Source organism: Glycine max, chromosome 10 (genome assembly GCF_000004515.6).
Source record: "Glycine max cultivar Williams 82 chromosome 10, Glycine_max_v4.0, whole genome shotgun sequence".
Lineage (NCBI taxonomy): Eukaryota > Viridiplantae > Streptophyta > Magnoliopsida > Fabales > Fabaceae > Glycine > Glycine max.
In genome coordinates, this window is record NC_038246.2 from 42,813,951 (window position 1) to 42,837,674 (window position 23,724).

Genomic DNA, 23,724 nt, shown 5'->3' on the forward strand with positions numbered 1-23,724 from the left:
GATAAAAAAAAATTCAAATACTTATCTTATATTTTTCTCTTTGTTCAGTAGTACTACCTAACAAATACAACCTATATAAGTATATAAAAACTATAACAAAAACAAAATCGAGAATTTATATTTAGAAATAGGCTTAATTATTATCTTAGTCCCTAAATTTGGAGAGTATTTTTTTAGTTCCTTAAAATTTAAAAATATTTTATAGTCTTGATTTTGACAAATTATTCTTCATAATTTCTCACATAATAAATTAATACTTTATGACATTTTTTTGTTATCATAAATTGATTTTTATTTTTTAGACGTTAATATTTATATTTTAAAATCATCACAAAAGACTAAAAATCAGTAAAAAAAATCAATTTATTATATAAGAGACTAAAAACAATAATTTATCAGAATTTAAATATTATGCGCTGTCATTTAATACAAAAGGATTTTTCTCGTGCAAAATTTCACCATAGTTATCTCACGTTTGAATGTGCAAAAATAATATATATATATATATATATATATATATTATTTTTGCACATTCAAACGTGAGATAAGAAAAAAAATCTTCTTCTACTAAACAAATTAAAAAAAAATCTTTTTTTTCCTACTTTGTTTCTTTTCACTCTCTTAAACAAAGCAAAACTTTATATAACTTTATCCTGCATACACAGTACAACCATAAATATGAAAATTTTCCCTTTTCTTGCATAATTTGAAATAACTCACACAGTTGCACATGGCCACATGCTTTTGGCTACAAATTTCAGCTCCCACCAAAGCTATTAAGTACGTTTTGTGAATGAACGATGAAAGATTAATATTACTAGTCCTGCAGTCACACATGCATCTATGAGGACTCATCTGAACTATTAATTCAACTTCAATTGTCATTATTTTCACAAAAATCTCCACAATTGATTGACTCACAAACAATATTTTACCGTGTAAAGAACACCACTGTGTATTCGTGTTGGCAAATGCTAACGTATCTTGAAGAAATATGAAAGAACTGCACTACGTTTTTGAAATGAAAACTGCATTGTGTTTTTTGTTATTTTAATTTTGAAGTACAATTGCTTCATAATTTCAAGAGATTTACCCTTCCTTTGCAATAGATGACAGGAGTGAAGCCCATGGAAAACCTGCATCTGTCACTTTTTTACTGATTGGAGAAACTTTGATCAAGTTTTCAAAGAATTCATTGTTAGAAGCTTCTAAAATTGCCAACAATACACCTCACTAATGACATTACTTTCAAATTTAACCGTTAAGGACTATTTTGTAACACTTATGCAAAGATAGAAACTATTTTTTATATTTCAAAAAAATAGGAATTAATTTGCAAAATAGATATAAAAACAGAGACCAAAATGTCTATTCACTCGCCGAAAAAATAGATAAATCTGTGTTTCTAGTTCCCACCGGTTGCAATTCTTGAAATAGACATAAATAAAACCTAAGTCAAGATTGTTAGCTTAATTTTATTTTTTTTTAAAAAGAGTAATATTCTCATATTTTATCTATTTTTTTATTTGTACAATAAAAACTATAAACATATAAATTATCTCATAACACAACTATTAATTTCATTTTTTTTTGTTGTTTCACATTTTTTCCATCAACTAAATCTTGAAAAGTATTACAAAATATTAAATAACAACTAACTAAATACACTTCTGAGATACTAAAAGAAAATTATTTTTAATAATAACGCGCCTCTATGATGGAACGCAGTTGCTCCAAGGACTTGAATTTCAATTCAATCTTTGTTGACCTCAAAGTTGTCAAAACTGACTTTTAAGATTTTCTCCACGGTTTAGTAGAATCTACTTTATCCCGTGGAATAGTACCTACTTTATCAGTTTATCCTTTTTTTTCTTAATGTTTCGAATCCTCCTCCTCCTCTGAGTAAAAAAAAAAAAAAAACAGCCAAAAAGTTTCTGTTATTTAAACATTAAAAAAATGTTGATACTAGAGGTTGTAAGAAAATCCATTTCCAATTCTAAAGTAGTAAGTGATACATCTTGAGTTACAAAGTATTTGTGACTGAACTTGAACTATCTCTTTGAACATTTAACACAATGCGTATTTGTATTTAAACTCAAAATCATTCATTAAATTAGAATAATTTGCAGGCAGTTAATTTTTGTATTTAGTGATAATGAACTCTTTATATTTAATAAAAATCAATATGAAATGCAGCCGGCATAAAAAAAAGTTAAAAAGAACAGGTTGCACATATAAATGTGAACATTGAACATTGATTTTAAAGTTATGGACAAGTTCTGTCCACGAGAGACAATAGGCAAATCATAAGTGTGAACACTGAACACTTGGACTTTGATTTTAAAGTTATGGACAAGTTCTGTCCACGAGAGACAATAGGTAAGTCATAAGTGTGAACACTGAACACTTCCATTATTTCATCCGAAAAAGCTTTCGTACAAATTTCATGAGTTGACGTGGAATACTAATAATGATAAAGAATAAATCGGAATCGCATTTCTTTGTTGACAAACCTTGTTATTATCGAATCGCTGCTTGATCGTTAATGCATTTTTGTGAATCCATTACTAATTATAAATTAATGTTTTACACGGTCAATTATTTTAAAACCAATATAAACATAACTTTTTAAATAATTATTATAAAATTAATAATCTTACAACATATAAATAAATAATAATCAATTCAGAGAAATTAAACCTATTTTAAAATTTGAAGAACAAATTCATTAATACAAAAATATAAAAACATTCCACATTCAAAAAAATATAAAGATTAAAAACATGTTTTTTTTCTAAAATGTTTTACAAAAATCATTATTGGACATCTTGTGGGTGTATACACCTTCGGAGATATTGAAAGAGATGAAAAATAAATTATTAATAAAATTAATGATAGAAAAAAAATGAATTATGTTAATGGAATGTTTGCAAATTTTTTAGATATTCAAATATCACCCCCTCTTTATTTTTCAAGTAGCTAGCTAGTACCGTAGAAGAGAGAACCACCTTGAAACATGTCAGAACGCATATAAAAGAGAAGACGGCGCACACCTCAGCCACTTCGTACGTAGATTCTAATTAAATTATTAGTATTTCTATAATATGTATTTTCCAACGTCAGCAACTAATCATTTTCATCCATAAACGGAAAACAAAAACTAATACCAAAGAGTGCAAGTGGACAAAAAACCATACCCACAGTAATCTATACATTAAACAAGCCAAAAATTACCAGACACCAACTTTGCTCAAAGTTGCATGGCACCGGATCAATGCTACTATTTATATGAAGAAGAGCAAAATAGATTCCTCATTTTCAGCTTCTACCTCCTCTTCTCTTATTTCATGTGCAAAACAACTCACCACCTTTCTTTGCTCTTCTTGCAAACTGCAAGAAGGTAAGTGCTTATTCTCTCTTAAACCTTTGCTACCTTATTAGCATCATATTTGTCTTTGTGGTACCTTGTTGTGGCTCCTTCTAGCTCCTTTCTATATGGGGTATCTGTATCTCTTGCTGCTTCTATGTTTTTCTTCCTTGTTATATGCTGCTTCTGCATTGAACTCTGATGGTTTGGCTTTGTTGTCCCTCTTGAGGGATTGGACTACTGTGCCTAGTGACATAAACTCCACATGGAGGTTGTCTGATTCCACTCCATGCTCATCTTGGGCAGGAGTGCATTGTGATAATGCCAACAATGTGGTTTCTCTAAACCTCACTAGTTATTCGATTTTGGGTCAATTAGGACCTGATCTTGGACGTTTGGTTCACTTGCAAACCATAGACTTATCATATAATGATTTCTTTGGGAAAATCCCCCCAGAATTAGAGAACTGTAGCATGCTTGAGTACTTGAACCTTTCTGTAAACAACTTTAGCGGAGGAATACCTGAGAGCTTCAAAAGCTTGCAAAATTTGAAGCATATATACCTTTTATCTAATCACCTTAATGGTGAAATTCCTGAATCCTTGTTTGAAATTTCTCACCTGGAAGAAGTGGATCTTAGCAGAAACAGTTTAACTGGTTCAATCCCCTTAAGTGTTGGGAATATCACTAAGCTTGTCACTCTGGATCTTTCTTATAATCAGTTGTCAGGGACAATTCCAATATCCATTGGAAATTGTAGTAACTTAGAGAATCTGTATTTGGAAAGGAATCAATTAGAGGGAGTTATTCCTGAGAGTCTAAATAATCTCAAAAATCTTCAAGAGTTATATCTCAATTATAATAACCTTGGAGGTACTGTTCAATTGGGATCTGGATATTGCAAAAAGTTGTCTATTTTGAGTATTTCTTACAATAACTTTAGTGGGGGTATACCATCAAGCTTGGGGAATTGTAGTGGTCTAATAGAGTTTTATGCTTCAGGGAATAACTTAGTTGGCACTATACCATCAACCTTCGGCCTCCTGCCCAACCTTTCTATGTTATTCATTCCGGAGAACCTATTGTCAGGGAAAATACCTCCACAGATTGGTAATTGCAAATCACTGAAAGAGTTGAGTTTGAATTCCAATCAACTTGAAGGAGAAATTCCAAGCGAATTAGGAAACTTGAGTAAATTGCGTGATCTTAGATTGTTTGAAAACCATTTGACAGGAGAAATTCCACTTGGCATATGGAAAATTCAAAGCCTTGAGCAGATCCATATGTACATTAATAACCTCTCGGGCGAGCTACCACTTGAGATGACAGAGCTTAAACATCTTAAGAATGTCTCCTTGTTTAACAACCAGTTCTCCGGAGTCATACCTCAAAGCTTAGGAATCAATAGCAGTTTGGTGGTGTTAGATTTTATGTATAATAATTTCACTGGTACCCTCCCACCAAATCTTTGTTTTGGAAAGCACCTGGTCAGGCTGAATATGGGTGGCAATCAATTTATTGGCAGCATACCTCCTGATGTAGGAAGGTGTACAACTCTTACAAGGTTGAGACTTGAAGATAATAATTTAACTGGGGCACTTCCTGATTTTGAAACTAATCCAAACCTCTCTTACATGAGCATCAACAACAACAATATCAGTGGAGCAATTCCATCAAGTTTGGGAAACTGCACAAATCTCTCTCTTTTAGATTTGTCCATGAACAGCTTGACGGGTCTTGTACCTTCAGAGCTAGGAAACCTTGTGAATCTTCAGACTTTGGATCTTTCTCACAATAACTTGCAAGGTCCTTTGCCACATCAGCTGTCAAACTGTGCCAAAATGATCAAGTTTAATGTCGGATTCAATTCTTTGAATGGTTCGGTTCCTTCAAGTTTTCAGAGCTGGACAACATTAACAACTTTAATTCTCTCAGAGAATCGTTTTAATGGTGGTATTCCAGCTTTCTTGTCAGAATTTAAAAAGCTCAACGAGTTACGACTTGGTGGAAATACGTTTGGAGGAAACATTCCTAGATCAATTGGAGAATTGGTGAATTTGATATATGAGCTAAATTTAAGTGCTAATGGGCTGATAGGTGAACTTCCTAGGGAGATTGGAAACCTGAAGAATCTGCTAAGCCTGGATCTATCTTGGAACAATTTGACAGGAAGTATACAAGTTCTTGATGAGCTCAGTTCATTATCTGAATTCAACATCTCATTTAATTCTTTTGAAGGTCCTGTGCCACAACAGCTAACAACATTACCAAATTCTTCTTTATCATTTTTGGGCAATCCTGGTCTGTGTGACTCGAATTTCACTGTGAGCAGCTATTTACAGCCATGTAGCACAAATTCAAAAAAGTCAAAAAAGCTGAGTAAAGTTGAAGCTGTGATGATAGCACTTGGATCCTTAGTATTTGTTGTTCTGCTGCTGGGGTTAATCTGTATATTCTTTATCAGAAAAATTAAGCAGGAAGCCATAATCATTGAGGAGGATGATTTTCCAACACTTCTTAATGAAGTAATGGAAGCGACAGAAAATCTAAATGATCAATATATTATTGGCAGAGGAGCTCAAGGAGTGGTTTACAAAGCAGCAATAGGTCCAGACAAAATTTTGGCTATAAAGAAATTTGTATTTGCTCATGATGAAGGGAAAAGCTCAAGCATGACCAGAGAAATTCAAACCATTGGAAAGATTAGGCATCGAAATTTGGTCAAATTGGAAGGGTGCTGGTTGAGAGAAAACTATGGTCTAATTGCATACAAATACATGCCAAATGGAAGCCTTCATGGTGCTTTGCATGAGAGGAATCCACCATACTCCTTAGAATGGAATGTCCGGAATAGGATAGCTCTTGGAATTGCTCATGGATTGGCTTATCTCCATTATGACTGTGATCCTGTCATAGTGCACAGAGACATCAAAACCAGCAATATACTTCTAGATTCTGACATGGAGCCTCATATTGCAGATTTTGGTATTTCCAAGCTTTTAGATCAGCCTTCTACCTCAACACAGTCGTCATCTGTTACTGGTACACTTGGATATATAGCACCAGGTAATTCTTATCCACCAGTCCATATGATTTTAACTGCATCTTTTTTTTTTTGTTACATAACAGCGTCTTTTATTCCCAAATCCTCCTAATAACATGTTTAAATGTTGGTATGTTACAGAGAAATCCTATACAACAACAAAGGGTAAGGAATCTGATGTATACAGTTATGGGGTAGTTTTGCTGGAACTGATATCCAGAAAGAAGCCATTGGATGCATCATTTATGGAAGGGACGGATATAGTTAATTGGGCTAGATCTGTCTGGGAGGAAACAGGAGTTATTGACGAAATTGTTGATCCAGAGATGGCTGATGAAATTTCAAATTCTGATGTGATGAAACAAGTTGCCAAGGTGCTTTTGGTGGCTTTGAGATGCACATTAAAGGATCCACGCAAGAGACCTACGATGAGGGATGTTATCAAGCATTTGTAGAGATGCTAAAAAAGATGTTCTAGTTTGCTTAAGGCTTATTTATAACTTGTATAATCATGAAAAAGTTTTATTATGTTTTGCCTCTCTGGTTTTGGTTCTAGTGTACAAAGTTTATGTTCTATTCAATCACATGCATTTATTTGTGTATAGATAGGGAAACAAAATTATATTGAGATTGGATGGAGTTCAATATTAAATCGTTCACAGCTGACGATGCATACAAAAACTTGCACATGCTATAAGTCTATAACTATGACTTTGAGTAGTTAATTTTGCTCTAAACTTGGAGTTATAGTTTTGGGAAATTTACTGCAAAAGAAATTTCAAATTAAGGTTTTTTCCGGCCCAAACTCAAGGATGGGGGAAAGATACTCTGAGTTCAATGGGAATCAGGTGAATCTTCAATGGTGGTCTTTTGTGTTCTCTGCATCGGAGGGAATGTATGAAGTCAGTGAGAGTTAACGTAAAGCGGCTAAAGATGATACTTTGCATACCTTTTTTAGGCTAAGTTTAAGGCTTTTCTCGGTGTGTGCTTCGCTGTTCTATTGAAGGCAGGTCATGAAGCCGGTGAAGTTTTCGCCGGTGGAGGGACGGTGTGGCTGCGGCGGTTGGGGGGTTCATAACCGGAAGTGGGGTGTCATTTGCCCTTTTTCTTTTGTTCTGCGATTTGCGTTTTTGGCGGTTTATGATTGCCAATATCTTAAAAATTATTAATAGTGTTTTAAATATGAAAAGAATAAAATTTTATTTTAAAGATTTTGTTCTCGATGTTCTTAAGAAATTGATTAAGAAATTAAAACGAAAAAAATATTTATTATAGTATAAAAAATTATAAATAGCATAATTTTATGTATTTTAATAAAAAAACCACAATTAATTTTTTAACATATCTCTTAAGAATATGATTGATATTTATATTTTTTAAAAGGTTAGAAACAAATCTTGGGAGGAGAATATGGATACCCAACTTAAAAAATAGTGTATGCTCTATTTGACGGAGATTAATCTCTGTAATAAATATTTCTTATTAATATTATGATTAAGAAAATTTAAATAAACAAAGGAGCCAAAGTGTATTTACTATTTTATCCTAAAATAAAATGTAGAGCCAATGAAACATTGAGTCATCAGCAAAAAGTGCAACACTAATTAGGGTTCTCCAGTCCCAGGAGTGAGGAGATTTATGAATTTATCATTCATTAGAAATGGGATCAGTTGATTTCCCTCATTTTCTGCCTTATACAATCATACTGTGATTCCTACATCCATATATGTTATCATGAATTCCTCTGAATCAAGCCAACAACATGTTCTCCCCAATCCAACAACAACCCAACCCTTCATATCAAAATTCAGAAAATTTACAATTCACACACTTTCCTTATTGGTTCTCTTTACAGCAATCTATTTGGGATTCACAAGAACAAACTACTTCAAAGTTCACTTTTTGAAATACTCCCTCACATCACCACCACCCCCTTTTCATGCAATTGGGTCTCTCTTTTCACCCCCCAAACCAGTTTCTTTCCCCTCCCATTGTGTGCTATGGATGGCCCCCTTTCTTTCAGGTGGTGGGTATAGCTCAGAAGGTTGGTCCTATGTTTTGGCCCTTCATGGCCACAGAAAAATGCAATCTTTTAGGTTGGCAATTGAGCACCATGGTGATCTTGAATCTCTTGAGTTTTGGGAGGGTTTGCCACATGATATGAAGAACTTGGCAAGTGAGTTGTATCAAAATCAATGTAGAATGAATGAGACAATTGTGATTTGCCACAGTGAACCTGGTGCTTGGTACCCTCCACTGTTTGAAACCTTTCCATGCCCTCCATCTTCTTACCATGATTTCAAGTCTGTGATTGGCAGGACTATGTTTGAGACCGATAGGGTGAACGATGAACACGTGGAGCGCTGTAATAGAATGGACTATGTTTGGGTTCCTACAGAGTTTCACAAGTCTACATTTGTGCAAAGTGGGGTTCATCCTTCCAAGGTGGTGAAGATTGTTCAACCTGTTGATGTGGAGTTCTTTGATCCTGTGAGGTACAAGCCATTGGATCTTGCTTCTAGAGCAAAACTTGTCTTAGGTTCTGGTGTGAGGAAGAGTTTTGTGTTTCTAAGTGTCTTCAAGTGGGAGTATAGAAAAGGGTGGGATGTGTTGTTGAAATCATACTTGAAGGAATTCTCACAGGATGATAGGGTTGCTTTGTACTTGTTAACAAATCCTTATCATACCGACAGGGATTTCGGGAACAAGATATTGGATTTTGTGGAGAGTTCTGATATGGTAGAACCAGTTAGTGGTTGGGCTTCAGTGTATGTGATTGATACCCACATAGCATCGAGGGAGTTTCCGAGAGTTTACAGGGCAGCTGATGCTTTTGTTCTTCCTTCCAGAGGGGAAGGATGGGGGAGACCACTGGTGGAGGCCATGTCAATGGCATTGCCCGTGATTGCGACAAATTGGTCAGGACCAACTGAGTTTTTGACAGAGGATAATAGCTATCCACTGCCTGTGGATAGAATGAGTGAAGTAATAGAAGGTCCATTCAAGGGACACCTTTGGGCTGAACCTTCCGAGGATAAACTTCGGGTTTTTATGAGACAGGTGATGGATAATCTCACTGAGGCTACAGCTAAAGGCAGAAAGGCAAGGGATGACATGATAAGACGGTTCTCGCCTGAGATTGTGGCCGACATTGTTGCAGACCACATACAAAACATACTAGCGCAATGAGGACTGTGTTCTGGTTCTGGTTCTGGTTCTGTTTCCCCACTGCTGTTGTGCTCCAACTTTGTCTTGTGATTCACTAACAAGGAGATTGAGATTGTAAGTGTAAGTATTGTTTATTTTCAGGGAATGATTGAGGAACAGTAACTTAACCTCTGGAAGGTAATGTCTTCGATAGTTAGTTATTTTTCTTTCTGGGAATTTTCACTTAAGGGTTATGCATTTATGGAGGAACACAATACTGTTTCTCATGGAAAATCTTCATCATTATGGAACGATATCTGGCTGTTTAGAATGGATTTTGATTTGATAAGATACACTACATTTATGCTTCCTCTTTTGATCTACTTGAAAGAAAAATATAACTTCGTCCTTGTGCAAATAATCTGATTTACTGAAGAGTAATGCTAGTGAAACACAACAATTATATAAAATGATTTTATAATTATGTAAAAAATATTTTCTACTGTGTGCCCGTCGCACAAGATAAGAAGTCAAATAAAAAATTTGAATCAGATAATAAAGTATTTATTTTAGTTTATTGGGGTCACAAAAATCATTCACTCCTTTCTTTTTTAAGTAATTTAGATCATTTAGTAAATATATTTAATGTTTTCTTTCTATGTACCCACCAAATAGACAACCCCCAAAAAATGAAAAGAACTCAAACTGTCTCACATTCATTGATCTATGATACAACCTTTCTAATCAATGATTCTGTGGACAGTTTTGTGTAAAGGTGACACAATTATCCAGCAACCTGCCATTCACTCAGTCCAACCATACATGAATTGTTACCAGTCATCGTTGGTATCAAGGGTTGAAATTGATCAGAAGACCCATCTATTATATCTGCTTCTCTAAAATCTCTAAAGTATTGCACCTAATTCCTCTTTGTTAGTTTAAACACAGGAACATTTCTTTGGGATTAGAAATGCTGCAATTTAATCTGATTTTGCAGTTTGAGATTTGAGTCTGTAATAATTTGATTTGAATCAAGCAATTGTGAAGTATCTCAGTTGATATAGATTAAATTGCAAATTTCAAACAGTAGTCTCGAAGATATTATTGGGACCTTAGTTTTTGATTGTGGTTGTTCCATGTTGCCGTTGTTGAATAATGACTATGATCATGCTGTAGCCAACTAACTGGTTGTTCTGGTACAGGGTAGTAAGGTGCATTACATAGCCGTGGTTTCTAAGTCAATAAAAGATTGCTGCTCTGACGATCTTGTGTGCTCTTACTGTGCTTGTTTTGAACTTGCAAAATTCTGATTGAGCCATAATTATATGTTTGGTGCCGATAGATATTGAATGTTGTTTCAAAGTGCCTACAATCCTCACTCATCCCATACAGTTATGTTTGAAGTTTTTTTCCAGACTTCCATGCACTCTCAATGTACCTGCAACATCATAATGCATAATATATTTATAAAAAGTTTGAAATATCTTTAACCTAGAAGAATTAATTTATCTTATGAAATTTCTCACCCGAGAATAGATTACATACATTCAATCTTATATGTACCATGAGTGCATTGAAGTACAGTTACTTATCAAAGGACTAAATTAACAATTATTTCCATACTCCTAAGTCATAATTCAACAATAGTTGACTTACATTCCAACATGTGCTAATTATGTAAATGAATCTGGAGTACGATTCTAACAAGTATCATTGATTTTTATCACAGATAATGTTTCTATTGTACTTAGGTCTTAAGCTCATGTGTTAGTTAGGTCCCTGAACTGACAGTGGTCAGTTAATTAGGTTCTCTGTTTCTGTTCATTAGTCCTAAAAGTGTATATATTATTAGGTTCTTGTACACTAATCAATAGTACAATTCTGGATCAATTTATCTCGCTCTCTGTATTTTTCTCTAACACTTACTAATTTCAACAATGTTCCAGCTTTTCCTGAAAACATTCTCAAGGTTCTGTTTCTTATTCCACCTGTTAAGTGTAAATAGAAAAGCACGTGGTGAAAATTAATTGCCCTGAATGGATCTGCTTTGATGATTTATATTTATGCTGCTAGACTGCTGTTAATGGCTCTTAAAAGTTAATTTGTTACATTTGCATGATTGATAGGGTATTTAAACTGCTTATTGATAACTTAGTTAATACATTGTATGCTGTGAAGCATTACCAAGGATTCATGAGACAGATCTTACTCTTTCTTAATACACAGTTGTAGGAATTTGCTTTGGTATTAACTTCATTTTTTAACTGAAAGTCCATAGTAAGTGCTCTAACCTAATTTATTGATAAGATCTACATGTTATACTCATAGATTACCCTTGTTAAGTACTGCTCAGGTTAGAGATGCATTCTTGCTAAGAATGACCTCGTTTTCATGTCTAGCATTTGTGAGAAACTGGAATTCAGACTTAAAATGTGTTCTCTTCCTGAAAGCTGTTCCATCGTTGCTTTCAAATAGAGAGTTCTTGATAAAAAAAATTCATCAGTTGCAACCTTGATTTCTTCATAAATAAGTTTGATTTGAAATTCATATTGGGTTGTCTACTTTAAAGTTTGAGCACGCAGAAAATCTTGAACTTGAGCTTTGTTTTCCCATCTAACATTTTCCTAACATCTTTCAATACGTGTAGTTTACTTCAGTTGTACTACTCTTTCAATACGTGTATCAAATACATTTATCCAGAGACAAAAATCCTATCACAAATTTGAAACTTTCATTTATTCAACAAATTAGATATCACTTCTGAGTGGAAGCTCCATCTTACAACTGAGTGGAAGACTAAACATAGAGACTAAATTAAAGTTCAAGCCATAATAAAAATCAGTTTTGCTAATACTTTTATGTCTTTTTTAATTTCTACTGCTCTTTTAAGTGTATTTTGCAAAAAGCTTTTTTTCTTCTTAAAAGCTGGATTCAGTCCATCTCAGAAATAATATTTTACCAACAATTAGCAATAAGTAATTTTGTGGAGCGATGCGAAGCTGAGATCTCAATACATAGTCACAAACTCGAGAACTAGCTTTGATTGATTCAATGGGGGCATAATATTACTAACTAGGTGACATTGCTAGTCACTACATTCTAGCCATTGTCTGTTTTGAAATTCAATGGAGTGTCATGGTTTTGTTCTTAAGAGACATCTTGATAATGATAGTTAAGAGATGAGAGTATTTATAAATAACCTTTGATTTGATTTTAACTCTAAGTAATGTAGGATTTTTTAGTGTACATGAACAGAAACACACGAAAAATAAATTTCTCCATTGTCAAATATAAATTTCTCATTGTCTACTTTCGTGGATTGAAGAGTTTAATTACAAGATTAAAGTCTCATCTCAAAAATTCGATGGATTGAAATTGAAGGAATTCGGTTTCAAAATTAATGAATCATCTCAAGAATTCAATGCATTCTCATTGTCCACTTATGCAAATTGAAGGAATTCAATTATGAAGTTAAAATCTTATCTCAAATTAAAGTTTCATCTTTGAAATTCAATGCATTCTAATTGTGGGTCATGCAAATTAAAGGAATTTAGTTTCAAAATTAATGTATCGTCTCAGGAATTTAATGCATTTTCATTTTTCACTTGTGGAAATTGAAGGAATTCAATTACAAAATTAAAATCTTATCTCAAGAGTTAAAATCTGTCTTTGAAACTCAATCCAATCTCAGTGTGAGTCTATCGAAATTAAAGAAATTCAGTTTCAAAATTAATGTATCGTCTTAGGAATTCAATGCGTTCTCACTTGATAGATGCAGTCTCATTGTCCATTTGTGCAAATTGAAGGAATTCAATTATAAAATTAAAATCTTATCTCAATAGTTAAAGTCTCGTCTTTGAAATTCAATGCATTCTCATTGCGGGCATACGCGAATTAAAGGAATTCAATTTCAAAATTAATGTATCATCTCAAGAATTCAATGCATTCTCTTTATGGCATGCGGAAATTAAAGGAACTCATTTTCAAAATTAAAAAACAAAATTTGAAGAGGTTATGAGAGAGAAATTAAATATACAAATATTTCTCAATTTTTATTGAGGTTATTTATTGTTTCTTTGAATCTTTAACACTCACAGTGTATAATCATTAATGTTCAACATAACTTTTTAATATTATAATTATAAAACATTTATTATTTATTTAATATATCACCCAATATAGAATTAGTTAAATATTTTTCTACCATCATTGCAACATTGCGCAAATCGAAGGAATCCAGTTACAAAATTAAAGCCAATCTTTGAAAATATGTCATGAGAGAGAAATTAATTTTACATTTTTTCTAATTTTTTTTTATTGAATTGGTTTATTGTTTCTTTTATTTGATTGAATCCAACAAAAAAATGTGTCAAAATATTAATGGACGTTAATATAATTTTTTTATATCGATGGTCTATAATAATTAAGTTATTATTATAATTCATATTTTAAATTTATTATAATTGTAAAACATATTTATGATTCATTTAATACATTATCTAATATAGAGTTAATTCAATATTTTCGATCGACTTTTTCTGGTCTTGGTTTTATTGATGTTTCATCTACAAAATTCAACGCATTCTCATTGTTGATTTGCACGAGTTGAAGGAATTTAATTACAAAATTCAATCCGTTCTTTGAAAAACGGCTATGAGAGAAAATAATTTACAAATATTTTTATATTTTTTATGGAAAATATTTATTGCTTCTTTAATTTTATTGAATTGAATAAAAAAAGAATGTGTAAAAATATTTGTGGATATTAAATACATTGATGGTGTATAATAATTAAATTTTTATTATAATATATTTTTTTAATTTTATTACAATTGTAGAATATATTTATTATTAATTTATATATTATATATTACTTAAATGTTTAGTCACTAAGCATAGTCTTGAAAGGGCATTGTATATTTTTTCTTTTTACAATTTAAAATTGATAGCCGTTACCTCATGGTTTTCTATTTATAATCTAGAATCACTCTAACTTTCGTGTATTTCTTTGCCACCGATACTGAGACATTCTTCTTAAACCAAAAAATCTAGAATCACATTGTTTTAGCTTAATAATGGATTTCTAGTTCTTGAATTTTGAATATGTAATTACATACTTTAATAGAGAGTTTTGTTGTTCATAATGTTTACCTTCAACTCAAGCAAAATTATTTTCAATAAAAAATACTTATGATTTCTATGATCAGAAGATGGAGAAACTCATAAATAGAAACAACTAAATTTGATTGTTAATGAGCAAAAATAACATTTTGATCTGTAACTTCATTTCGTCATTGTTGACATTGCCACTATCATTCTGAACTTTATTCCCAGTGTAATGTTTTTGGTCACAAAACAATTAATTAAAAATATCAGGAGGAAAAGCTTTGACACTCAGTGGTCTTTGGAATTTTTGCGACCTCTTGATATTTTTAATGAACCGTTTTGTGAAAGCATTACACCGAAAAAACAAATCAAAATCAATATGACAGTGTGGCAATGTCATCATGGCGAGATGGAGTCAATGTTCATGCTATTGTTTCTACTCATTAACCACAAATCATGTCCTAATTATGAGTTTCTACCCTCTTAACATAGACTTAACTTCTAGCTACCTACATGGGGACATAGTTTTAGAGATCAGAGGAATGCTGCATCGTGATTGCACCATGTCGTTTTCAGTTATTCCCCAAGAGGAGAATTCAGTGGCTGGTAAGTTAGCTATAGATCGGTGGGGAGTGAATCAGAATAGTGCTCTTACAATTTGGGATGAGGCTCCTAAGTTTGCTTTAGATATCTTATGTTTCGGCTAAACACCCTTAGGGTGGGCTAGTTTCTTTGTTTGCTTTAGTTCTTTTTTGCATTCATTTCTGTAGCAAAAAAAAAAAAAATACTTAAAAGTTTGTAAAAAAAATACATTAAATTATATAATTCATTTGTTTAATCACAATCGGTCATCTATGCATTATCAATTTAAATGTTCATAAATTTTACAATGCAATGTTACAATATTTCCTTGTACCAAAAGAGTCTTGCCTAATTAGTTCAACATAGTGTGTGAGTTTTATAAAACTTCTGATATCATATTCAATTCCTATGAATAAGAAAAAACAATACTTCATCATGACAAAAACAGCGGACAGATGCAAATGCAATACATTGCACAACAATTTTCATGACAATACATATTTCATTCAGACAAAATAAACAGCCCTCTTCTCCCGCCCTATGGGTTATTATGGCCAAGAGGAGAAAAAAGAGAATAATGGTCTCGTTAGTTAATTGGAATACATTCTTTTTAAAGCAGCCCTCATAATCACCCAAGGCATCAGTAACAATTTCAGCCAAAGATAAGATTTATTGGAAATGTGGAGCAAACACTGCTAAGACTTCCTTGTAGACAGGTTTCTTGAAATCCACTGCCTGCACAAAGAAGACAAACCAAGTCATATATTGTACAGTACCCCATCTTAATTGGCTTTGGACAAGTATGAAAAAAGTTGTCATCATCACGTATACTTACAAGCTCAATTACTTGTTCAGGTGATATCCATGACCATTCCCCAAACTCAGCTTTCTCAGTACCATCACCCAAAAGATTAATTTCTTGATCTTGCCCAGTGAACTTAAAAAGAAACCTGTGTGTGTATATCAAAAGTGTCAAAAACACTACTTAAAGCCAAAACAAAATATCCCTTCTTCCATGCCTTCCAATTCTGATGCCTTGTCCCCTGCACTTATCCATAGTTGAACACACAACTATACAAGTATGCATATAGGCATAACTCTAGAGCCTCATCATTGAATAGGAGGGTAAAAAAAATGTCAAAAATATTTATTGCCCCACAAATTGTTATATGATTGGTTCTAGGTTGTTAAACTTTATATAATATGGTTGTGTACAGTTCTTATGAGTTGTATTCTATCCAGACAGAGCATATTCAAGTGGTTACCATTTCTGCGCCTGACCCTTCCAATCAGATCCCCACTGAATATTTAATTTCTCCCTCACTTTTGGTGGGAAGTCATAAGTTAACCAATATGGTACCTACAACAGAAAGCCACCAAGATGAACATTTATCATTATAACAAGGAAAAAGAAAAGTTGTTTTATCAGGATTTTATGCTAGATGAAAACTAATATTAGTGAGTGTATTAATTGACATTCATAGATCAGATTACAATGATTAGATGTAACATTGTAACTCTAAAATAATTAGCAACTTTGAACGGGGGCTGGTTATTTTCTTCAACACACCTCAAAAGGCCTAATTTAATTATTTTTTTTTAAAAGATTTTATAATTTCATTAAAACATCTTTACCTATTTCCATTTTTTGTTTTTACTTTTCCTATTTTCAAAAGTTTATACAATATAGGGAAAAAACTTTTCTTGTTTCCTGTTTTCATTTTTTCCTCATAACTTTAGAAAATGGGAAACAAAGTGAAAAAAAAAAAACATTTTTCTCAAACCAAGTGGACCCTTAGATATTTAGATGTCTATGAACTCAAGATTCAAGAAAATTTTAAGGTAATGAGTTTTTAAGTTATGGTTATTAGGATAGGTCGAAGCAGGTAAGCTGTTATTTTCTCTACCATATCGTTATGTTCTTTCTTGTACCACTGTTCATGCTTGTGAGTTTCAGATTTCTCTCAACTTGCAACCTCCAGAATAGATCTGTCCTTATACCAAATTGGAAAGCTGCCAACCTATCAAAATTCCTTTCCTTTCCTTCCATGAGAAACCAACTTCTAAGTTCTAACTATCTAACCTTAGACAATGTAAACTAAAATACTTCTTTGTTCTTTTCAAAGATAAAAGCATCGCATCCAATCAAATCAAACAAAGTTTAACACATACAATACCACACCTTCAGAAGACCATGTCCACTTCACTCATTCTAAAACCTCTAAAACTAATCAATAATAAATAACAAAGGATGCAACTATGATACAAAGTGCTCATATCCTTGTATATAATAAAGCTACAAGCAGATACGGGTATCCTAAAAAGGTGAGATGCAACAATTTAACAACTAGAATCAAATGAACCAGTTAATAGAATGGTGAAAACTGATTTGGCACTTACAAATTAACCACAACCAAGCATGTAATTTGTAGGGTGTTAGCAAGTAAAGAAATGTATAATTTGCACCTCAGCGATCACTTCTACTGAATTAACTCCTGTCTCTTCTCGTAACTCCCTGATAGCTGCATTTCTTGGATCCTCACCTTCATCAATACCACCCTAAAAGATGCCACATTTAACATGATTATGTTACAAACTTACAGTACATCATCTCTTTCAGCAAAACAAAACACTGAATGAAAAGTAAAAGTGCAAACTCATCAGGTTTCCTTTTTTATTGTTTATAAAATATCACAAATTTTGAAAAGAACCAATACCAATGATACCCCATGGCCATGGCCCATGTGAAAGTGCACCAACACTTCCAACGGAGCTATTTATTTAGTTACCATAATTTTTTTCAAAATCCTCACACTTGTGCAACATTATTCAATTGTTTAACACTTTTTTGGAAGAAAAAAAATATATTCATTTCGTGAAGAAGATGATAATTTTTGAAAGTTGAGTTCAGGTTAAATTAACTAATTGGTCCCTGAACTATTTGAGAATTTTCAAATAGTTACCTGAACTAAAAAAAAAATCATTGAGTCCCTAAACTTTTAAAAAAAAAAGGTCCTGCCGTTAGTTTTTTGAATTTTTGTCACTGAAACCGCAAAAAAAGTATCATTTATGGCAGTTTTGAAAACTAGAGACTCGACTAAAAAAGTAGTTTAGGGACTATTTAAAATTTCTAAAATAGTTCAAGGACCAACTGGTAATTAACCTTGAATTTTTTATTATTTGAATTTATAGAGATAGATTGCAACAAAGAAGAATCACTGACCTGAGGCATTTGCCAAGCATTGGGAATGTCGAGCCTCGAAGCCGCGAAAATCTGCACAACACAGATTGTTAAGCTTCAAAGAATAAGAATCGGAAACCAAAATCATAAGGATTAAGAAAGAACGAACCTTTTTGTGATTGTTCATGAGACAGATACCAACGTTCCTACGATAACCTTCTGGAGGAGCTTCCATCGTTGAGAATGAGAGTGGTAGCAAGGAGAATTTAGTGTGTTTCGAAGGGTATTTCGGGAAACGAAAAATGGTGGAAGCAGAAGCAGGAGAATAAGAGTAAGCGAATCGGCATAAAGCCATTACATCAAGGGAACGGAAAGAGAGAGACAAAGTGCAAATTAGAAGGCTTTATAATGGGCCATTTAAGCCCACTTAATGGAAGGGGCTTGTTATTATCACTCCTTTTTAAATAAATAAAAAAATCACCCCATAAATCTTTTTAAAAGACTTAATTATTAATTTCATCTTCAGATTATTTTAAATAATTTAATTTGATTTTCAAATTTTTAAAACATTTAATTAGACTCAGGTTCTTAAAAATAAATTGATTTGGTTTTCAAATTTTTAAAAGGTGAAGGTTCTCACATTTTTAAAAATGAATCAATATCTTTTCTAACTTTTTTAGAACTTAAAGAACAAACTGAACCATTTAAAATATTTTAGAGACCAAATTGATTTTTTTAAAAATTTGATTATTAAATTAAGCTTTTTAAAAATTTGGGGTCAAATTCAACCTTCTAAGCCTATTTTTAATATGTAGTGTTGAGGGGAATCCTTTTATGAAAGTGTTGAGCGCGGACTCCAAGGCATCAACGTTTAATGAATTATGCTTGGTGTTTTTCTTGAGAAAAATTCATAAACCCCTATTTTTGTTTTCTGGAAAGTAAATTTTGGAAAGAGTTGTAACACTTATGAAAAGTAGTTTCTAGAAAGCATGATAGCATTTTCGAAAAGTAGTTTATGGAAGTATTAAGATTTCAATACTTTGCAAATCTAGATTTTAAAAAGGATCAATTTTGAGAATAAATAATTAAAATTACGCAAGGGAGGTGCATTTAGCAGTTGCCTTCGTAAACAAATAAAATGCAAAACCCAAGAAAGACATTATTGAAATTAGCTTGCAAAAAGGGTGGGAAATATAAACAACATAAGAAGTTGTTAATCCATTAACCCACAAAACTACTAGCCTAAAAAATATGTGTCCCTTTATAATCAAAGGGGGACTTCTGGAAAATGTCATATAAAAACTTTTTGTATTGTGAGGATATCATAACCACAAAGTCGTGCATGTGCGGATCGACTAATGAGTAAAGTAGAAATTTTGGTGGGTTAAGAGGTGTGTGTGTGTGTGCTCATGCCGATTGACTAATGAATGAAGGAGAAGTTTTGCTAGGTGAAGAGGTTTGTATGTGTGTGACTAATGAGTGAAGGATAGGTTTTGTTAGGTGAAGAGGAGTGTGTGCACGCGCACACACACACGAACACGCGACTAATGTGTGTAAAAGAAATTTTGTTAGGTGAAGAGAGGTGTGTGCGTAAGGAAGATGATGTCTCTCAAACAAGGACATGTGTCTAAAACTTATGTGTGTGCGGCTATTGAGTGAAGGAGAAGTTTTGCTTGGTGAAAAGGAGTGTGTGTGTGTGGCTAATGAGTGAAGAATAAGTTTTGCTAGGTGAAGAGAGGTGTGTGTGCGACTAGTGAGCAAAGAAGAAATTTTGCCAGGTGAGGTGGGTATGTGTTTGTGTGCGACTAATGAGTGAAGGAGAAGTTTTGCTAGGTGAAGAGGTGTGTGTGCCCATGCGCAACTAATGCGTGTAAGAGAAATTTTGTTAGGTGAAGAGATGTGTGTAAGAAAGATGACGTCTCTCACAAACAAGAACACGTGTCTCAAACTTTATTATTATACATAGTCAAACAAGGAGTTACCGTAAGCGATAAGAAAAGAAAATTTATAATTTTTTATTTTATTTTTTAATCTTAACGGTTCTCATCTATAAAAACTTAATTTAATAGTCATAAATTTTACAATACACTTACGTCACTCCTTTTAAATGATGTACATTTAACTTACCATAAAATAAATGTATATGTTTATAAGAATATTCAACACTAAAAGCATTGACTGTATACTTTTTTTTTCTATGAATCTAGGATATCCCCAAATGAAAGTCATAGATTAATCCTTAAAAGTATTGAGATTTATTCAATTGATTTAAGAAGTTAACATTTTTCAATAAATATCTTTCACTCCATAGATTGAGACATAGGATGTAATCTTAGATTATTTTTCAATAAAACTAAAAGTTTTGATTTATTTTCTAAAAAAATCAATTTATCTTTGAAAAAAATCATTTTTATCTTTGAAGGGAGACAAGAAAGACAAGAAAAAGAACATAAAAGATTACAATATCAGGAAAGGCAGAAGCATAGCATCTGCTAAAAGCAATTCGTCCAGTCCCGGAAACAAGCTCCAGAATTAGGACCCATTTTTGCAAGGAAGTCTGCATAAGACTTTCCCTATCTCAAGGTGTCAACAAACTCCATATTCCATTCCCCCCTCAAGAAGTCTTTAATTGGTATTTGAAAACCAGTCATGAAGAAGGATAAAGTTATTTTACAAATATTTTCTAATTTTTATTATTTCTTTAATTTTCTTTAATTGAACAAAAAATATCATATCATGTGTCAAAATACTAGCAGATGTTAATGGACTGCATATAATAATTAAGTTATCAGTATAGTTTATTTTAAAAATTTATTAAAATTCACACACACACACACACACACATATATATATATATATATATATATATATATATATATATATATATATATATATATATTATTCATTTCATACCGAATTTTTCATTCATTAATCGGAGCTTTGAAATAACATTGTATGCTATTTTTAATCGTAAATTTTACATTTGTTATATTTATAATCTATAGTCACTCAGAGTACATGTCTCAGACTTTCATATATTCTTCCCATTATTGTTTTTTTCTTTGTCAGAAAAATGAGTGACGACCTTCCTTTGGATTTAGAAAAAGTGAAGTTTTTGCTACCTCCTTATCTTTTGAATGAACTATTTGGTGAAAGCCTTACTTCAGAAGACAGTCAAAATCAACCTACCAATGATATTCTCATTAACGGTGAGGAAGAAGTCATTGTTCGAGTAGCTAGTTTTGATAATCAACAATCAAATCAACTTGTTCCCATTTACCAGGTTTTGATCTGTTTCTTCCATCTTCTGTTGACTCAACTTCTATCTAGCTTTAACATCCAATAAAATAAAAGAAAATGAGAAAAACTTATGAATAAGTTCCTTTTTTTTACATTTTTTTTATAATTATGTTGTAATTAGGGTCACAATGGACCGACGGAAAAAATGTTATAAAAATAAAGGAGTCGCCCACTATAGTTTTTTAGGGAAAAAATATAGAAAAATAAGAAATAAAACTTTTTAAAAGAAACAGTATTTGAAAATCACTAATTGAATGTACCAAAATAATATAATCTTAAATTTATTAATTTATTTAAAAACAGTATTTTTTATTTGAAACAAATTTTTTATTTTTAGAAAAAAGAATTATTATTATTTATGTTCTTAGATCCATAAGGGTGACTCTTGATCATACGTATCCCTGCATGCAATCTAAAATCATGGCAAATTTTAGGTTGGACCTAGTGATTAAGTTGTCCCCAAATGGAACGAAAATTAACATCTGCCAGATTTGAATTTGAAAAACATCAACCATCTAGATCAAATTTAGAAAGTCTTGCATGAAATTTGAATTGAATGTCTGAATATGATTTTGTGAGAATTGATATTTTTGTTTACACTCACAAAACACACAAAGAGAAGGATTAAATAACAAGTTTGTAGAGATGATTTTTTTTTTCATTTCATCAATTTATCTCTACCATCACCATCGCACTCTTTTGTTGCTCATGACTCTCTTTCAAGATTGAATTGGACACCTCCTTTTGGGCGAACCTCTATAACTATATTTTTCAATTCTATTTCAAATTCTAAATCTCAATTTATTTCACACTTCAAACTCGAGTCCACTCCAAATATTAAATTGATATTATAATCAGCAAAAAATTCTATGATGTGAGTGTTAATTAGTTTGGTGTTGATTTTATATATTTTTTCAGGGTGTTGAGGAAAATGTGCAAACTTTACCAATGCATCAAAGATACACTTGGGCACAAATAGTTAAAGGAGAGCACAAAAACAATGACTTTTTAGTAGGGACAAGGGCATCCTTTTCTCCTTTGATACCCACTCTAAGATGTCAGAAATCAGAAGGTAAGGAAATATTTCTAAATATGAAAGAACAACAACAAACAACAAACAGGATGTGAAATAGAAAGGTGTCACTACAAATTTATTAAAGTATATGACTTTCTTCATTTACGACTTTTGTTAGGAGTGTTCCTTAATTGGATTCAGATCACCAGTGCCACCAATAAAATTTTCACACGTCATTTAAAAATTAATCTGTACATTTTTGCATTTCCCATATTATCCATAAGACCTTGACATACTCAATAACACCGTTTCGCATTATAGAGGAAATACAAAAAATGTACAGGTGTATTTTTAAATGAAGTGCCTAAAATTTATTGGTGAGACATGAAATGAGACACGTTGTGAGTCTAGTGATCTGAATTTTGTTAGCTGTTTTGATTTAATTTTCAAGACCAACCATGACCTAAACTAATAATATTTGATAAGTTTTAGATAAAATTTTATACATATCATTCTAATACATAACACGTAATCTTGCTAACAAAATTTATATATATAGTTTGTAAGGTAGGGAAAACAGAAGAAAATTATAAAAAAAAAGTATTATATTAATGACGAAAGCGGTGTGTAATAAAGTTGAGTGGTTTGTTTCATGATATTTGGAATCGTGTTTATTTTTCTAGGTGGAAAGAGCAAGCAAGATCAAAAAGCAAGCTCCTCTGGAAATGGAGCTATGCGGAAGTAAAAGGAATCTAAATCCTAACAATGAGGTGCCATTACCTGAAGTTGAACCGTGTCAAGAAAACAACAAAAGAAACAATAAGGATGTGTGAACTTGTTATCATAATGTTTTTTTTTTTCCTCTAGCCAAATTTGTTGTGGGTTGTAGGCTTTGGTAAGTGGATGTAAAAGGCTTAGATTCAATTCAAGCTTTTAAAATAATATTCAAGTGTAGTTTGTACAGATTTATTTTGCAGTTTAAG

The 23,724-nt window shown here is 32.2% G+C and overlaps 3 protein-coding genes across 4 annotated transcripts; 2 read left to right on the top strand and 1 right to left on the bottom strand.

Moving 5' to 3' along the window:
- The first annotated feature begins 3,257 nt into the window (after positions 1-3,257).
- Positions 3,258-7,084, top strand: LOC100817655 (receptor-like protein kinase). The gene is made up of 2 exons (XM_003535429.5): positions 3,258-6,433; positions 6,552-7,084. Exons 1-2 carry the CDS (start codon positions 3,496-3,498, stop codon positions 6,863-6,865), a joined length of 3,252 nt encoding a protein of 1,083 aa, XP_003535477.1. The 5' UTR covers positions 3,258-3,495; the 3' UTR covers positions 6,866-7,084.
- An 894-nt stretch (positions 7,085-7,978) lies between these two features.
- LOC100818182 (uncharacterized) lies at positions 7,979-11,451 on the top strand. Of its 2 annotated transcripts, none has more exons than XM_003535430.5 (2): positions 7,979-9,755; positions 10,760-11,451. In XM_003535430.5, the coding sequence occupies exon 1, from the start codon at positions 8,145-8,147 to the stop codon at positions 9,597-9,599; it is 1,455 nt and encodes a 484-aa protein (XP_003535478.1). In that variant the 5' UTR covers positions 7,979-8,144; the 3' UTR covers positions 9,600-9,755; positions 10,760-11,451. The 2 variants fall into 2 exon arrangements, with proteins under 2 accessions (XP_003535478.1, XP_040861764.1); XM_041005830.1 differs by lacking the exon at positions 10,760-11,451 and adding an exon at positions 10,321-10,722.
- Positions 11,452-15,880: 4,429 nt separating this feature from the next.
- On the bottom strand, positions 15,881-18,816 carry LOC100499956 (uncharacterized). The gene is made up of 6 exons (NM_001251637.2): positions 18,596-18,816; positions 18,469-18,519; positions 17,712-17,804; positions 16,511-16,605; positions 16,081-16,195; positions 15,881-15,980 (listed from the first exon to the last, which is right to left on the bottom strand). Exons 1-6 carry the CDS (start codon positions 18,779-18,781, stop codon positions 15,915-15,917), a joined length of 606 nt encoding a protein of 201 aa, NP_001238566.1. The 5' UTR covers positions 18,782-18,816; the 3' UTR covers positions 15,881-15,914.
- Between the last annotated feature and the right edge of the window lie 4,908 nt (positions 18,817-23,724).